The sequence below is a fragment of the Thalassophryne amazonica genome, chromosome 3 (genome assembly GCF_902500255.1).
Source record: "Thalassophryne amazonica chromosome 3, fThaAma1.1, whole genome shotgun sequence".
NCBI classification, from domain to species: domain Eukaryota; kingdom Metazoa; phylum Chordata; class Actinopteri; order Batrachoidiformes; family Batrachoididae; genus Thalassophryne; species Thalassophryne amazonica.
The window spans coordinates 12,629,990-12,647,986 of record NC_047105.1 but is presented as its reverse complement, the minus strand read 5'-3'; the positions used below and the strand labels follow the sequence as shown (position 1 = coordinate 12,647,986).

General features: G+C 41.2%; 1 protein-coding gene across 4 annotated transcripts in view; it reads right to left on the bottom strand.

Moving 5' to 3' along the window:
• Positions 1 to 1,025: 1,025 nt before the first annotated feature.
• The window catches only part of LOC117506351 (ubiquitin thioesterase OTU1), a 41,243-nt gene continuing 24,271 nt past the window's right edge, over positions 1,026 to 17,997 (bottom strand). The window contains exons 1-4 of one of the 4 annotated variants that reach the window (XM_034165847.1): positions 11,158 to 11,301; positions 2,990 to 3,143; positions 2,545 to 2,743; positions 1,026 to 2,456 (exon numbers count right to left, since the gene is read on the bottom strand). In XM_034165847.1, coding sequence (XP_034021738.1) covers positions 1,318 to 2,456; positions 2,545 to 2,743; positions 2,990 to 3,061 — 1,410 coding nt within the window. In that variant the 5' untranslated portion in view covers positions 3,062 to 3,143; positions 11,158 to 11,301 and the 3' untranslated portion in view covers positions 1,026 to 1,317. Of the gene's footprint in view, positions 2,457 to 2,544; positions 2,744 to 2,989; positions 3,534 to 11,157; positions 11,302 to 17,997 lie in introns of those variants that run through there. The other 3 variants (XM_034165846.1, XM_034165849.1, XM_034165848.1) reach the window with 3 other exon arrangements.

The window sequence follows — 17,997 nt, the reverse complement described above, 5'->3', positions numbered from 1 at the left end:
TTCATGCAAACAGCAACATTACAGTCTTCGCTCCAATGATTTGATCATTTTCAGTGCTCCTTCTATACGTACTGAGTTCAGCAAAAAAGCATTCTGCTACTCTGGTCCATCCACCTGGAACATGCTTCAGCAGGATTTGAGGTCGTCTAGTCTGGTCACACTTGGGGAGTTTAAAGTTTTACTGAAAAGTTTGGAAAATACATTTATAAGCACTTTTACTAATGTATGTATTCTGAATTTTTTATTGTGTGTACTGTAACATTATTTTTACATTGTTAACTGTTATTATTTTGAGTCTCAAGAGATTTTCCTGTCTAAATAAAGGATTAAATAAAAAAGAAATAAATAAGTTTTATTTTTTAATTAGTCTGTATGGATATAACTGCAGTTTATAATGTTGGCTGTATTAGCACTTGAAAGAGATGCACCAGTGTGTTCTTGAATATGAAGGTGTCACAGCAGATCTTATATTGAATCCATTTAATTAACCATTTATACAATATTCACGGAGGCAGTAAAAATGGCATTTTCATCAACAACATGTTGAAAGCATCTCAACAATATGAATCAGTAAGAAGAATGTTATTTAGGACTGCTTTAGATCTCAGTCAGGGCGGGGGTTGGGTCAGTTCAGGTCTGGGAGCACGAGCTAGTGCCATGGAACAACCTTACCTCCTGATTTTAAGGGTTCGAAACATTCCAAAATTTTACAAAAATCTGATCTGTGCTTATAGTTCCAATAATTAGCTCCAATGGTCAAATAAGGTTTGTGATGGGTTTTAAACTTATGGAGAGTGTCATGGTGGCATTCAGAGACCACTGTTGCTTGTAGCACAACAAGAGTTGAAGAAAACTAGACTAACAATACTTTCCTTAAAATTGCTGTATTACAATATAAGTTTTTCATCTTTGTCTTAATTTTTTAGCAACGATGATCATCTCTTGTGAATAAACAAATCTTCAAGTTCAACGCTTTAAAGTATGGGTGTCCTCTGGGGTTTTTAGGTTCCAAGCAGCAATGAAGCTGGTTGAAGGATCCTATGGTTTTGGAGCTGGTTTTAGGATTTTTTTTTTTTTTTTTTTTTAGGCACAAAAAGTGATTGGGCATCAGACAGAAATAGAACCACTCTCTTAAGTGAACGATTCATTGAGCCGGTTAAGTAGACAGAATTACTTTCACCATCATCATCCTTTTCTTCAGTCTGCAAAAGTGCTGAGTGGCAAATTCCTGCCCAAAACCTCAAATGTCTTTAAGCAAAAGGTATTCTTGAACTCTGAGAACTGTATATTTGCAGAAAAGCTTAAGCTTTAGTCAGCTCATTCTTTCAGCAGTCCCAGCTTCCGGAGTGCTTCTTTACGATCAGCTCCCATTCCCGGCACCATCATCACACTGTAGCCCACAGAATTTGAGGGCTTTTGGGGGACAAAAAGCGCTTCAGAGGCGTCTGTTGCTGGTTCAGCAACTCTGCTGTGTTGTGCTTCTGGAGGTTTTCTGTCATTTCGCTGTCTATCCTGGGTAGATGACCTTTGTAGTCGGGCTGCCTTCAATCCATTTGGTTGTGCAAGACATTTGACAGACATTTGCTCACATCTTGAATAGTGGTGGAAACTGGCAGTACTCTGCAGAGACTTGTTGTTGGGCTCTCTGAGCACTTGTGAATCAGAAAAGGAAGGACTTCTTGTTGGATTAGCATAAACTGGACGTCTTCCCAATCTGTTACATGTTTGTTCCAAAGACAAAGACTTAGAGGGTGACAGTGGAGCTACTGCTGCCTTTTCTGTATCTTCATCTTCCAGCAGGCCCAGCTTCTGCAATGCTTCCACTCTCACTACCTGAGGATCTGCTACATGTGCAACAACGTTTGAACAATCTGGTGTTTTGGATGGTTCTTGGTATGCCTTCAGAGATATATTGGGAGGAATACGTTTTGGTTTGGGGGCCACAACAGGAGGACTAGGCTTAGATTTTGAAACCCCTATGGGTGTTTTCAACACACTGTCATGGTTTGGACCTTCCATTGTAAGAGGTGGCTGCTTATCAAAGTCTATAGTATGATCAACTGTGGGACATAATGGGGTCTTTTTTGTGGAAGCACTCCTTCGCAGATGGACAAGTGCATCATAGGACAAAGGTCCTCTAGATAAAGGAGCTTCAGATGTACCAGCGTAATCCTTGTGTTTGGTGGAAGATGGTCCCACATTGATGACATTGTTCACACTTCCAGAAACATGTTTCTGACTGTCCTGGAAAGAAGTTTTGTTGCTTGAAGCAGTGTCTTGAGTTTTAGAGCTGAAGTCCCTGTCAGGAGGGATTCTTGGTTTTGCACTGGGCACAGAGGTTCCTACACTTCCTGCACTGCTTGCCACAACAAGAGGTGTAGGGACCATGTATCTCTGCACATATGTGGTGTCAACATTTTCCCTCAGTGGTTTTGCAGAAGCATGTTTCAGTGAATCTGAAAGGTACCAAGCACATTTGTCATTACAAAAGCATTTCGTTGACTGTGTTGCTAACTCTATATTTGTGCCAGGAGATCAGCTCACCACTGAGCTTGCTCTTGGTCATGGAAGCTGACAGGTCAGCCATTTTGGTAGCAACATTCCCAGGGCTGGGCAACTGGTCAGGTTCATCATTGGACAGTCCACTGTCGTCCTCATTGTCCAATGACTCAATCGTCTCCTCCAGAAACACAAGACAGGCCTTCTCTTCAGCAGACAGGTGTTCTAGACTATCATCACTCTGCTTTAGGTTGGAAAACATTTGAAAGTGATTTTATTTTCCACCCATAAGGACAGAACCCAAAAGTAAAATGCATAAATTGTGTTTCTATTTACAGATGAGTGTTTAACTTGCATTTACTTACATATTAAATTGGTGGGGATGTAACAACTCCCATTCAGTTGAATGGGAAAGTGTGTCCAAACTTGACTACTACTCTACATCATTTTTAAGTGTTAATATAAACCTTGAAAAAGGATTTTTACTTACAAAACCAGGATTAGCATTGACGACACCGTCACAGCTGCCAGATCTATGCGCACGGTCCGTAACGGTCATCATTTCCAATCCACTGTCACCTGGTCACGTATCACTTTTGGGCATCTTACTACCCTAATAATCCCAGGTTAGTGTTACAGGCCTTCTGTGTGAAAAGAAAAAACATGAATAAATAATGGCGACTGGGAACCACAGGAGAGAATATCTAGACTTTAGAGATGCTGAAACATCATGCTCCAGATGGAAAGTGTTCTAGAAGTGCGACCTGAAGGTTTGTGATGGCCTTTATCGGAGACCATCGCTCAAATAGAAATTAAACTGTAACAAATTAGGTTCTCAGTGTCACACAGATTGCTGACTTAAAAAGTGTGGTAGCCAAAGGTGAAGTTTGAGAACTGATGTTTACAGATATGGAGGAATAAAACGAGCGGTCGGACTCAGCACCACATGCATCTGGTTGGCTCCCGCTCAGGCTGATCAGGGTTAAATAGAATGTGCTTTTGTCTTGCTGGAAGAGCCATCGAGATGCAACAAATCTTTTTTTCCCCCTGCATTAATGGTAAGATTACAGACACCCACTTCCATCTCTTTCTCACAGAAAAAAAAACAGAATCAGGCATCAGAAAGACAACAAATACATTATAATTTGTCAGCTTTAAGCAACAAGAAAAACAGAAGAAATACTAAGGTGACTGCCGGCCACTAGCCCTAAGCTTCACTAAAAGACCCAGAATTTAGATAAAGTTGAGGCCGTGGCACACTCTCTTTACAAATAAAATTAATTTAAAAGGGAAGAAAGCATAGTAACACACTATGCCAGTATGCTAGTGATACGAAAGGGAAAATAAGTGTGTCTTAAGTCTGGACTTGAAAGTCTCTACAGAATCTGACTGTTTTATTGATGCAGGGAGATCATTCCACAGAAAAGGTGTAACGGAGGCCAGCAAGTGTCGCTGTGCAGATGTAGTTAGTAAACCTCACTCCCAACAGCTCAAAAGGATTCTCTGGTCACAAAGCCAGAGCCCTGGGTTTTAGCCTTCTGGTTAGAGAGTCCGACTCCCATGCCAGAGCTTGTGAGTTCGTGTCCCAATGGGAGCGAATGGGCGGAGTCATAACAACACAACGCAGAGTGCAGCCGCTACACATTGGTGCCGTGTACCCGGATGGGAGTGAGTTTAGGGGGGGTGAGTGTAACGGAGGCCAGCAGGTGTCACTGTGCAGATGTAGCTAGTAAACCTCACTCCCAACAGCTCAAAAGGATTCTTTGGTCACAAGGCCAGAGCCCTGGGTTTTAGCCTTCTGGTTAGAGAGTCTGACTCCCATGCCAGAGCTCGTGAGTTTGCATCCCGAGGGGAGCGAATTGGCGGAGCCATAACAACACAACGCAGAGTGCAGCCGCTACACAGGGACACAATAAGAGAAAGCTCTTTGACCCACAGACTTTTTATTCACCCTAGGGACACAGACCTGCACCCTGAGAATGCAAAGCCCGGGCCGGTACGCAGGGTTTAATTAGGTCAGCTAGGTAGGGAGGTGCCAGTCTGTGAACAATTTTATGTTAGTAGCAGAACCTTAAAATCTGAGCTCACTGGGACAGGAAGCCAGTGAAGAGATGCCAAAATGGATGTCATGTGGTTAAACTTTCTGCTTTCTGTCAAACGTCTGGCTGCAACATTTTGAACCAGTTGGAGACCCCTAATGCTGGACTGTCGTAAACCAGAAAATAGAAAATTCCAGTAGTCCAATCTAGAAGAGGCAAATGCACAAATCAGGGTCTCAGAATCAGCCATAGACAGGATGGGACGAATCTTCGCTATATTTCACAGGTGGATGAAAGCAGTCCTCGGAATATCTCTAATGTGGAGGTCAAAGGACAATGTAGGATCAAAAATTACCACAAGGTTCCCGACTTTGTCAGTGTGGTGTATAACACATGAGCCTAGGCTAAGCGTTAACTGGTCAGATTGATGCCAATGTCTCACTGGACCAAGAACCCATCATTTCAGTCTTGTCAGAGTTTAAAAGTAGGAATTTGCTATACATCCAGCTTTTCACTGATGCAAGGCAATCTTCTAAGGAGTTTATGTGGGTGAGATTACCAGCTGTTATCGGCATGTATAACTGGGTATCATCAGCATAGCAATGTAGAACCCCAAATTTCATATCACTAAGGTTAGAGGTAGTGTTATTGTACAAAACACAGTGAGAACAACTGGTCAGGTATGATGTCAAACATGCAAGGGCATTCCCAGTAATCCTAAAATGATTCTCCAGCCTATCAAGTAGAATATGATTATCCACGGTATCAACGGTAACTGTAGTGGTGTCTGAATCCATTGCAAACAGAAGATGAAGATCATTCATTACTTTAGTGAGAGCTGTCTCTGTAGAATAATATTTTTGAAAGAAGACTGCAGTGGCTCAAAAAGATTATTCTCAGTAAGGTGGTCAATGAGTTGCTGTGAAACCAACTTTTCCAGAATTTTAGAGGAAAATGATAGATTTGTTATTGGCCGATAGTTTTTCAACTGATCACCACAGCAGATCCGAGCTGCATGTTGATTTGGCACAGGTTTTACGCCGGATGCCCTTCCTGACGCAACTTCACATTACATGGAGAAATGTGGCAGGGGCGGGGGTTGAACTGGGGACCTTCTGAACCGAAACCAAATGCACTAACCACTTGTCCACCACCCCTGCCAAGTATGTAAGTGACAACTGTATTTGTATATACAGTGAGGAAAATAAGTATCTGACCCCCGTCAGTTTTGCAGGTTTTCCACCTACAAAGAATGTAGAGGTCTGTAATTTTTATCGTAGGGACACTTCAACTGTGAGAGACAGAATCTTAAAAAAAAAAAAATCACATTGTATGATTTTTAAATAATTAATTTACATTTTCTTGCATGAAATAAGTATTTGATCACCTACCAACCAGCAAGAATTCTGGCTCTCACAGACCTGTTAATTTTTCTTTAAGAAGCCCTCTTATTCTGTACTCTTTACCTGTATTAATTGCACCAGTTTGAACTTGTTACCTGTATAAAAGACACCTGTTCACACACTCAATCACACTCCAACCTGTCCAAAATAGCCAAGACCAAAGAGCTGTCTAAGGACACCAGGGACAAAACGGTAGACCTGAACAAGGCTGGGATGGACTATGGGACAACAGGCAAGCAGCTTGGTAGAAGACAATGACTGTTATGATTATTTATTAGAAAGTGGAAGAAACACAAGATGACTGTCAATCTCCCTTGGTCTGGGATTCCATGCAAGATCTCACTTTGTGGGGTAAGGATGATTCTGAGAACGCTCAGAACTACACAGGAGGACCTGGTCAATGACCTGAAGAGAGCTGGGCAGCAAGGTCCCCCTGCTCAAGCCATGTCCAGACCCGTTTCAAGTTCACCACTGACCATCTGGACGATCCAGAGGAGGCATGGGAGAAGGTCATGTGATCAGATGAGACCAAAATAGAGCTTTTTGGAATCAACTCCACTTACCATGTTTAGAGGATGAGAACAACCCCAAGAAAACCATCCCAACTGTGAAGCATGGGGGTGGAAACATCATACTTTGGGGGTGCTCTTCTGCAAAGGGGACAGGACGACTGCACCGTATTGAAGGGAGGATGGATGGGGTCATGTATTGTGAGATTTTGGCAAACAACCTCCTTCCCTCAGTAAGAGCACTGAAGATGGGTCATGGCTGGGTATTCCAGCATGACAGTGACCCCAAACACACAGCCAGGGCAACTACGGAGGGGCTCCGTAAGAAGCATTTCAAGGTCCTGGAGTGGCCTGGCCAGTCTCCAGACCTGAACTCAATAGAAAATCTTTGGAAGAAGCTGAAACTCCAAACCTGAAAGATTTGAAGAAGATCTGTATGGAGGAGTGAACAAAATCCCTGTTGCAGTGTGTGAAAACTTGGTCAAGAACTACAGGAAACGTCTGACCTCTGTAATGGCAGACAAATGTTTCTGTACCAATTTTTAAGCTCTGTTTTTATAGGGGGTCAAATACTTATTTTATGCAATAAAATGCAAATTAATTATTTAAAAATCATACAATGTGATTTACTGGATTTTTTTTTAGATTCTGTCTCTCACAGTTGAAGTGCACCTACGATAAAAATTAGACCTCTCCATTCTTTGTAGGTGTGAAAACCTGCAAAACTGACAGGGGGTCAAATACTTATTTTCCCCACTGTACATCCCTCTCCTGTCCAAACGGCACCTCAGAACTGAGCCAAATGTGGCACACATACTTTAACATATGGGGATTGACACAGGCTGTTGAGCACTTTAGTAGTAGTAGTAGTCGTAGTAGTAGTAGTACTAGTAACAAAGCCGAGAGACACTTTTGTGCTGCAGAATTAAGCCCAACTTCACACTCATATACTTTAACATACGGGAAGTGACACAGGCTATTGAGCACTTTAGTAGTAGTAGTAGTATGCTGCATTATCATGGGCAAGTGTGCTAAAAGTTCGGTGTCATATTTCTCTATTCTTTTTATAGTAGTGGCAGCAGGCGTCTGTTCTTGAGGCAGCTTTTGTCACGCCCTGACAGTTCTCTGGAATCCGGCGTAGGTCGGAGTTGATAGCTTTGTTGGTGAATGAAAAGGTTTAATATGCAAGGTCTACATGGGTAATTGTTTTTAGCGTGTTTGATTGATATCTGACAGTCCCCTGACAGTTGCATGTGACTCAGATTACAGCATATGTTACTCCTAATCTCTCTCACCCGGATCAGTTTCATAGGGAGAGGAAGGTGGTGCCACGTCGCCACAGAGCATCCAGTGCGCTTTAAACACAACTTCATTGGGACATTTTGAAATTATGTACAGTAGTGTTCAGAATAATAGTGCTATGTGACTAAAAAGATTAATCCAGGTTTTGAGTATATTTCTTATTGTTACATGGGAAACAAGGTTTCAGTAGATTCAGTAGATTCTCACAAATCCAACAAGACCAAGCATTCATGATATGCACACTCTTAAGGCTATGAAATTGGGCTATTAGTAAAAAAAAAAAAGTAGAAAAGGGGCTGTTCACAATAGTAGTGTGGCATTCAGTCAGTGAGTTCGTCAATTTTGTGGAACAAACAGGTGTGAATCAGGTGTCCCCTATTTAAGGATGAAGCCAGCACCTGTTGAACATGCTTTTCTCTTTGAAAGCCTGAGAAAAATGGGGCGTTCCAGACATTGTTCAGAAGAACAGCGTAGTTTGATTAAAAAGTTGATTGGAGAGGGGAAAACCTATACGCAGGTGCAAAACATTATAGGCTGTTCATCTACAATGATCTCCAATGCTTTAAAATGGACAAAAAAACCAGAGACGTGTTGAAGAAAATCAAAAACAACCATCAAAATGGATAGAAGAATAACCAGAATGGCAAAGGCTCACCCATTGATCAGCTCCAGGATGATCAAAGACAGTCTGAAGTTACCTGTAAGTGCTGTGACAGTTAGAAGACACCTGTGTGAAGCTAATTTATTTGCAAGAATCCCCCGTAAAGTCCCTCTGTTAAATAAAAGATGTGCAGAAGAGGTTACAATTTGCCAAAGAACACATCAACTGGCCTAAAGAGAAATGGAGGAATATTTTGTGGACTGATGAGAGTAAAATTGTTCTTTTTGGGTCCAAGGGCCACAGACAGTTTGTGAGACGACCCCTAAACTGTGAATTCAAGCCACAGTTCACAGTGAAGACAGTGAAGCATGGTGGTGCAAGCATCATGATATGGGCATGTTTCTCCTACTATGGTGTTGGGCCTATATATCGCATACCAGGTATCATGGATCAGTTTGTATATGTCAAATCACTTGAAGAGGTCATGTTGCCTTATGCTGAAGAGGACATGCCCTTGAAATGGGTGTTTCAACAAGACAATGACCCCAAGCACACTAGGTAACGAGCAAAATCTTGGTTCCAAACCAACAAAATTAATGCCTCGCAGATGTGAAGAAATCATGAAAAACTGTGGTTATTCACAGGATTGCTAAAAAGCTGTTTGAACATAATAGTTTTGAGTTTGTAGTATCAACAGCAGATGCTACTATTATTGTGAACACCCCCTTTTCTACTTTTTTTTTTACTAATAGCCCAATTTTATAGCCTTAAGAGTGTGCATATAGTAGTGTTCAGAATAATAGTAGTGCTATGTGACTAAAAAGATTAATCCAGGTTTTCAGTATATTTCTTATTGTTACATGGGAAACAAGGTACCAGTAGATTCAGTAGATTCTCACAAATCCATCAAGAGCAAGCATTCATGATATGCACACTGTGTAGATGTACACATTGTAGATGAACAGCCTATAATTTTTTGCACCTGCATATAAGTTTTCCCCTCTCCAATCAACTTTTTAATCAAACTACGCTGTTCTTCTGAACAATGTCTTGAATGTCCCATTGTCCTCAGGCTTTCAAAGAGAAAAGCATGTTCAACAGGTGCTGGCTTCATCCTTAAATAGGGGACACCTGATTCACACCTGTTTGTTCCACAATTGACAAACTCACTGATTGAATGCCACACTACTATTATTGTGAACACCCCCTTTTCTACTTTTTTTTTCTTTTTTTTTTACTAATAGTCCAATTTCATAGCCTTATGAGTGTGCATATCATGAATGCTTGGTCTTGTTGGATTTGTGAGAATCTACTGAATCTACTGGTACGTTGTTTCCCATGTAACAATAAGAAATATACTCAAAACCTGGATTAATCTTTTTAGTCACATAGCACTACTATTATTCTGAACACTACTGTACAAGTTCATTCTGTGGAAAACAGCAGGGCAGCATAAAGATGGTTTAAGATTTAGAAATTTGATTTATCTCGCTGGCTAAAATCATCCTCGTAGGGATTGAGTCTGCCTACGATTGTGGCAGAATAAACAGTGTCAGACCTGAGTAAGCACCAGAGGTAAATGATTTCCGAAACCACCTGCCACCGGAACTGTAGAAAGAGTTCATGAGTAAGGCAGCTCTGTCTGATGGGATGCGCAAAGAAACTGAACTCTGGAAAAGTTTCAACACCTGAGAGTGAAGGTCAGAGAGGCCAAAGGAAGAACAATAGAACGTCTGTTCCCTGTTCCCGATACGGACTTCTCCGCATCCTGTTGTGTGCAAGTCAGACAAAGAATCTGAACTTTGGAAACTCTGGAACTTTTTTTGTCTTTTCAGCTCAGACTCAATGGTCGTTGTGTGTTTCATTTGCTCTAATAACCATCAGACTAATGAGACCGCTGTCAATCATGAACACACTTTAACTACATTCGCTAAAAGGACACGGTGTCCACCACAGCAGCAGCTGTGGACCACAGAGACCTCAGGTGTCATAAAAGACTAATTTCAAGAGTCATTACAAAGTCTCATGACTGTCGTCCCTTGTCCAATAAGACAGCTGCACTTTATTGCTTTTAGTGTTATTTTTATGATGTGGATTTTTCAGCGAGATGAACTTGCTGCTGCTCAGTTTCACCTTTATTATCAACTCTCCATCTTTACAGCCACTTATACCTTAATGATTGTAAAGGTGAAAGGTCCATAAGTATTTGGACACCCCTTATTGCATCACTACTTGTGGCCTTTTAAAGTATAAAAATTGCTGCAGTTACTAAATTATCTTTGTTGAACTGCTTGAATTAAAGTTGTCATTTGACAAAACAAACAACATTTGCAACATACAAATACTCATGGACCCGACTGCATGAAAAAAAACAAGAGTCAGGTTTAAACACGTGTGAATCTAATGTGCACATAATATAAAAACTAAGTTTCACAAAATACACTACATTCTACATTGAGAAAATTAGACACATGTATAAATCTGTTTTATTAGAAATTTCAGGTTTTAATTGTTAATGATTATGTATTTCAAGGCTGTCCTTTGTGGAGATGTTGGACTCAGCCATAATAAATTGTAATTTAAGGCATTTTAATTAAAATTATGATAGTACAGTGCAATTCAAAAATTCATAAAGCTCGTGTTTAATCACAGGAATATTGGATTTTGAAGTGGTGTGTATTTTTTTTTAATCACTGAATATCACTAAACAAAAACACTGAAGTTCTCCTCAAAATGAACCACAATAATCTCCTACATTCATGGCAGAAATAGTTAAATAGCACAGAAGTGGATCTTAAACTGACCTGGTTCGATGTCTTCAGTGATCCACAGCCTCCTGCTGCCTGTGACTCTGATACCTGCAGGGAGGACTTTGGGCTTTAAGCCTTCAGCCAATCAGAGACCAGCCTTCTCCTTAAGAAGCTCCACCTGCAGCAATGTTAATCTGCTCAAACTAGAGTGCCTAGATAGAGAGAGTGGCGTCAACTCAGAACATGGCCCCATTTTGGTTCCAACTGCACTGAACTACTGAATGAACCTTTAATGTTTTCAACATTTTTTTAAATCATTTAACCACATACAACAACACATCCAGGTACAGGTGCTATCAAAATAAATATAAAAATAGTTAAGCTATCAAATTTACATAAATTTACAATTTATGATGATTTGCTTAATTAATTTAAAGCCTGATTTATGCAGCTGCACAGCTGTAACTTTGTGTCATGCAATGACGTGCGTGACAGTTTTAAAGTTCTCCGTCTCTGGATTATGCTTTATTATGGACTAATCTGACCCTTGACAAGCTTTTCTTTCTACAATCATCACCTCCAAATCAAAGGTAAGCTGTACCTTTTTCTCTTTTACCGACTTCTTGCTGTAAATGTGCAGACTTTTCTGATACATTTTTCAGCCTGCGCACTGTAAAAACTATTATAATATGATGGGAGACGAAGGATTGAAAGCAGAAAAGTATCAAATCACAGCCTTTGGTGTTTAACAGGTGCACGTCAGGCTTCAGGTCCCAGTCTGAACACGGTTTGAAAAAAAAAAAGAAAAAAAAAACAGTCGGGCTTTTAATCAGGAAAATGACTCCGGTCCCACTTTCCTCAAATTGGCTAGGTGTCAGAGTTGATCTTTAATTTGTACCTCTGCACGTCCAGACTGCTCTGGGTTTTTAATGGAAATACGAGGGCTGTCCATAAAGTATAGGTCCTTTTTATTTTTTTCAAAACCTATATGGATTTCATTCATATGTTTTTACGTCAGACATGCATGAACCCTCGTGCGCATGTTTGAGTTTTTCCATGCCTGTCGGTGACGTCATTCGCCTGTGAGCACTCCTTGTGGGAGGAGTCGTCCAGCCCCTCATCGGAATTCCTTTGTCTGAGAAGTTGCTGAGAGACTGGCGCTTTGTTTGATCAAAATTTTTTCTAAACCTGTGAGACACATCGAAGTGGACATGGTTCGAAAAATTAAGCTGGTTTTCAGTGAAAATTGTAACGGCTGATGAGAGATTTTGAGGTGACACTGTCGCTTTAAGGACTTCCCACAGTGCGAGACGTCGCGCTGCGCTCTCAGGCGGCGTCATCAGCCTGTTTCAAGCTGAAAACCTCCACATTTCAGGCTCTATTGATCCAGGACGTCGTGAGAGAACAGAGAAGTTTCAGAAGAAGTCGGTTTCAGCATTTTATCTGGATATTCCACTGTTAAAGGAGATTTTTTTAATGAAAGACGTGCGGACGGGTCCGCGCGTCGGGACGCAGCCGGCGCGGAGCGGCGGCACAGGAAAAACACCTCCGTGTTGATAACCATTTGTAAAATCCAGGTGGCTTTTGATGGCTTTCAGTGGAGTGAGTATATGAGAAATTGTTTAACAGCTGGACATGTTCCAACTTGTCCTTAAGGCTTCCAACAGAGGTGTTTTTCCTGTGGCGGAGCATCGCAGCGGCTGCGAGCTGACGCTGCAATCCGCCCGCACGTCTTTCATTAAAAAAATCTCCTTTAACAGTGGAATATCCGGATAAAATGCTGAAACCGACTTCTTCTGAAACTTCTCTGTTCTCTCACGACGTCCTGGATCAATACAGCCTGAAATGTGGAGGTTTTCAGCTTGAAACAGGCTGATGACGCCGCCTGAGAGCGCTGTGCGACGTCTCGCACCGTGGGAAGTCCTTAAAGCGACAGTGTCACCTCAAAATCTCTCATCAGCCGTTAAAATTTTCACTGAAAACCAGCTTAATTTTTCGAACCGTGTCCACTTCGATGTGTCTCACAGGTTTAGAAAAAATTTTGATCAAACAAAGCGCCAGTCTCTCAGCAACTTCTCAGACAAAGGAATTCCGACGAGGGGCTGGACGACTCCTCCCACAAGGAGTGCTCACAGGCGAATGACGTCACCGACAGGCGTGGAAAAACTCACGCATGCGCACGAGGGTTCAAGCATGTCTGACGTAAAAACATATGAATGAAATCCATATAGTTTTTGAAAAAAATAAAAAGGACCTATACTTTATGGACAGACCTCGTACATTGCGATCGGATGGGACATTTTATCTGATGTGAGCGAAAAGCCTCTGTACAAAATCTATTATAAAGTATTTGACCCCCTGTCAGTTTTGCAGGTTTTCCCACTTACAAAGAATGGAGAGGTCTGTAATTTATATCGTAGGTACACTTCAACTGTGAGAGACAGAATCTAAAAAAAATCCAGTAAATCACATTTTATGATTTTTAAAGAATGAATTTGCATTTTATTGCATAAAATAAGTATTTGACCCCCGAGAAAAACAGAGCTTAACAATTGGTACAGAAACATTTGTCTGCCATTACAGAGGTCAGATGTTTCCTGTCGTTCTTGACCAAATTTTCACACACTACAGCAGGGATTTTGGTCCACTCCTCCATACAGATCTTCTCCAAATCTTTCAGGTTTGGAGTTTCAGCTCCCTCCAATGTTTTTCTATTGAGTTCAGGTCTGGACACTGGCCAGGCCACTCCAGGACCTTGAAATGCTTCTTACGGAGCCCTTCCTTAGTTGCCCTGGCTGTGTGTTTGGGGTCATTGTCATGCTGGAAGACCCAGCCATGATCCATCTTCAATGCTCTTACTGATCTTACTGAGCGAAGGAGGTTGTTTGCCAAAATCTCGCAATACATGACCCCATCCATCCTCCCTTCAGTACGGTGCAGTCGTCCTGTCCCCTTAACAGAAGAGCACCCCCAGAGTATGATGTTCCCACCCCCATGCTTCACGGTTGGGATGGTTTTCTTGGGGTTGTTCTCATCCTCTAAACATGGTAAGGGGAGTTGATTCCAGAAAGCTCTATTTTGGTCTCATCTCACCACATGACCTACTCCCATGCCTCCTCTGGATCATCCAGATGGTCACTGGTGAACTTCAAACGGGCCCGGACATGTGGTGGCTTGAGCAGGGGGACCTTGCTGCCCTGCAGGATTTTAAACCATGACAGCATCATGTGTTACTAATGTAATCTTTGTGACTGTGGTCCCAGCTCTCTTCAGGTCATTGACCAGGTCCTCCTGTGTAGTTCTGAGCTTTCTCAGAATCATCCTTACCCCACAGAGTGAGATCTTGCATGGAATCCCTGACCGAGGGAGACTGACAGTCATCTTGTGTTGCTTCCACTTTCTAATAAATAATCATAACAGTTGTTGTCTTCTACAAAGCTGCTTGCCTGTTGTCCTGTAGTCAGTCCCAGTCTTGTGCAGGTCTACAGTTTTGTCCCTGGTGTCCTTAGACAGCTCTTTGGTCTTGGCTATGGTGGACAGGTTGGAGTGCGATTGATTGTGTGAACAGGTGTCTTTTATACAGGTAACAAGTTCAAACAGGTGCAATTAATACAGGTAAAGAGTGCAGAATAAGAGGGCTACTTAAAGAAAAATTAACAGGTCTGTGTGAGCCAGAATTCTGGTTGATAGGGGGTCAAATACTTATTTCATGCAATAAAATGCAAATTAGTTATTTAAAAAAAAAAAAAAAAAAAATTCATACAATGTGATTTTCTGGATTTTTTTTTTAGATTATGTATCTCACAGTTGAAACGTACCTACGATATAAATTACAGACCTCTACATTCTTTGTAGGTGGGAAAACCTGCAAAACTGACAGGGGGTCAGATACTTATTTTCCCCACTATCTTCTTTGTCTTTCGGCTGTTCCCGTTAGGGGTTGCCACAGCAGATCAATCGTTTCCATCTCACCCTGTCCTCTGTATCTTCCTCTGTCACACCAACCACCTGCATGTCCTCTCTCAGCACATCCATGAACCTCCTCTTTGGTCTCCCTCTTCTCCTCCTGCCTGGTGGCTCCATCCTCAGCATCTTTCTCCCTATATACCCTGAGTCCCTCCTCTGCACATGTCCAAACCATCTCAATCTTGCCTCTCTGACTTTGTCTCCAAACCGTTCCACCTGAGCTGTCCCTCTGATATGTTAATTCCTAATCTTGTCCATTCTTGTCACTCCCAAAGAGAATCTCAACATCTTCAGCTCTGCCACCTCCAGCTCTGCCTCCTGTCTTTTTGTTAGTGCCACTGTCTCTAAACCATACAACATAGCTGGTCTCACTACTTTAAATTTAAATGTGGTCTAATTCATTTGAAAGCTTGTATCTTAGTCTTGTCCATCCAAATTGGAAGTCCCAAAAACCAGTTTTATTTGTTATTATCTATCGTCCACCTGGTCGTTACTGTGAGTTTCTCTGTGAATTTTCAGACCTTTTGTCTGACTTAGTGCTTAGCTCAGATAAGATAATTATAGTGGGCGATTTTAACATCCACACAGATGCTGAGAATGACAGCCTCAACACTTCATTTAATCTATTATTAGACTCTATCGGCTTTGCTCAAAAAGTAAATGAGTCCACCCACCACTTTAATCATATTTTAGATCTTGTTCTGACTTATGGTATGGAAATAGAAGACTTAACAGTATTCCCTGAAAACTCCCTTTTGTCTGATCATTTTTTTAATAACATTTACATTTACCCTGATGGACTACCCTGCAGTGGGGAATAAGTTTCATTACACTAGAAGTCTTTCAGAAAGCGCTGTAACTAGGTTTAAGGATATGATTCCTTCTTTATGTTCTCTAATGTCATATACCAACACAGAGCAGAGTAGCTACCTAAACTCTGTAAGGGAGTTAGAGTATCTTGTCAATAGTTTTACATCCTCATTGAAGACAACTTTGGATGCTGTAGCTCCTCTGAAAAAGAGAGCTTTAAATCAGAAGTGTCTGACTCCGTGGTATAATTCACAAACTCATAGCTTAAAGCAGATAACCCGTAAGTTGGAGAGGAAATGGCGTCTCACTAATTTAGAAGATCTTCACTTAGCCTGGAAAAAGAGTTTGTTGCTCTATAAGAAAGCCCTTCGTGAAGCTAGGACATCTTTCTACTCATCACTAATTGAAGAAAATAAGAACAACCCCAGGTTTCTTTTCAGCACTGTAGCCAGGCTGACAAAGAGTCAGAGCTCTATTGAGCTGAGTATTCCATTAACTTTAACTAGTAATGACTTCATGACTTTCTTTGCTAACAAAATTTTGACTATTAGAGAAAAAATTACTCATAACCATCCCAAAGATGTATCGTTATCTTTGGCTGCTTTCAGTGATGCCGGTATTTGGTTAGACTCTTTCTCTCCGATTGTTCTGTCTGAGTTATTTTCATTAGTTACTTCATCCAAACCATCAACATGCTTATTAGACCCCATTCCTGCCAGGCTGCTCAAGGAAGTCCTACCATTATTTAATGCTTCAATCTTAAATATGATCAATCTATCTTTGTTAGTTGGTTATGTACCACAGGCCTTTAAGGTGGCAGTAATTAAACCATTACTTAAAAAGCCATCACTTGACCCAGCTATCTTAGCTAATTATAGGCCAATCTCCAACCTTCCTTTTCTCTCAAAGATTCTTGAGAGGGTAGTTGTAAAACAGCTAACTGATCACCTGCAGAGGAATGGTCTATTTGAAGAGTTTCAGTCAGGTTTTAGAATTCATCATAGTACAGAAACAGCATTAGTGAAGGTTACAAATGATCTTCTTATGGCTTCGGACAGTGGACTTATCTCTGTGCTTGTTCTGTTGGACCTCAGTGCTGCTTTTGATACTGTTGACCATAAAATTTTATTACAGAGATTAGAGCATGTCATAGGTATTAAAGGCATTGCGCTGCGGTGGTTTGAATCATATTTGTCTAATAGATTACAGTTTGTTCATGTAAATGGGGAATCTTCTTCACAGACTAAAGTTAATTATGGAGTTCCACAAGGTTCTGTGCTAGGACCAATTTTATTCACTTTATACATGCTTCCCTTGGGCAGTATTATTAGACGGTATTGCTTAAATTTTCATTGTTACGCAGATGATACCCAGCTTTATCTATCCATGAAGCCAGAGGATACGCACCAATTAGCTAAACTGCAGGATTGTCTTACAGACATAAAGACATGGATGACCTCTAATTTCCTGCTTTTAAACTCAGATAAAACTGAAGTTATTGTACTTGGCCCCACAAATCTTAGAAGCATGGTGTCTAACCAGATCGTTACTCTGGATGGCATTTCCCTGATCTCTAGTAATACTGTGAGAAATCTTGGAGTTATTTTTGATCAGGATATGTCATTCAAAGCGCATATTAAACAAATATGTAGGACTGCCTTTTTGCATTTACGCAATATCTCTAAAATCAGAAAGGTCTTGTCTCAGAGTGATGCTGAAAAACTAATTCATGCATTTGTTTCCTCTAGGCTGGACTATTGTAATTCATTATTATCAGGTTGTCCTAAAAGTTCCCTAAAAAGCCTTCAGTTGGTTCAGAATGCTGCAGCTAGAGTACTGACGGGGACTAGCAGGAGAGAGCATATCTCACCCGTGTTGGCCTCCCTTCATTGGCTTCCTGTTAATGCTAGAATAGAATTTAAAATTCTTCTTCTTACTTATAAGGTTTTGAATAATCAGGTCCCATCTTATCTTAGGGACCTCATAGTACCATATTACCCCATTAGAGCGCTTCGCTCTCAGACTGCGGGCTTACTTGTAGTTCCTAGGGTTTGTAAGAGTAGAATGGGAGGCAGAGCCTTCAGCTTTCAGGCTCCTCTCCTGTGGAACCAGCTCCCA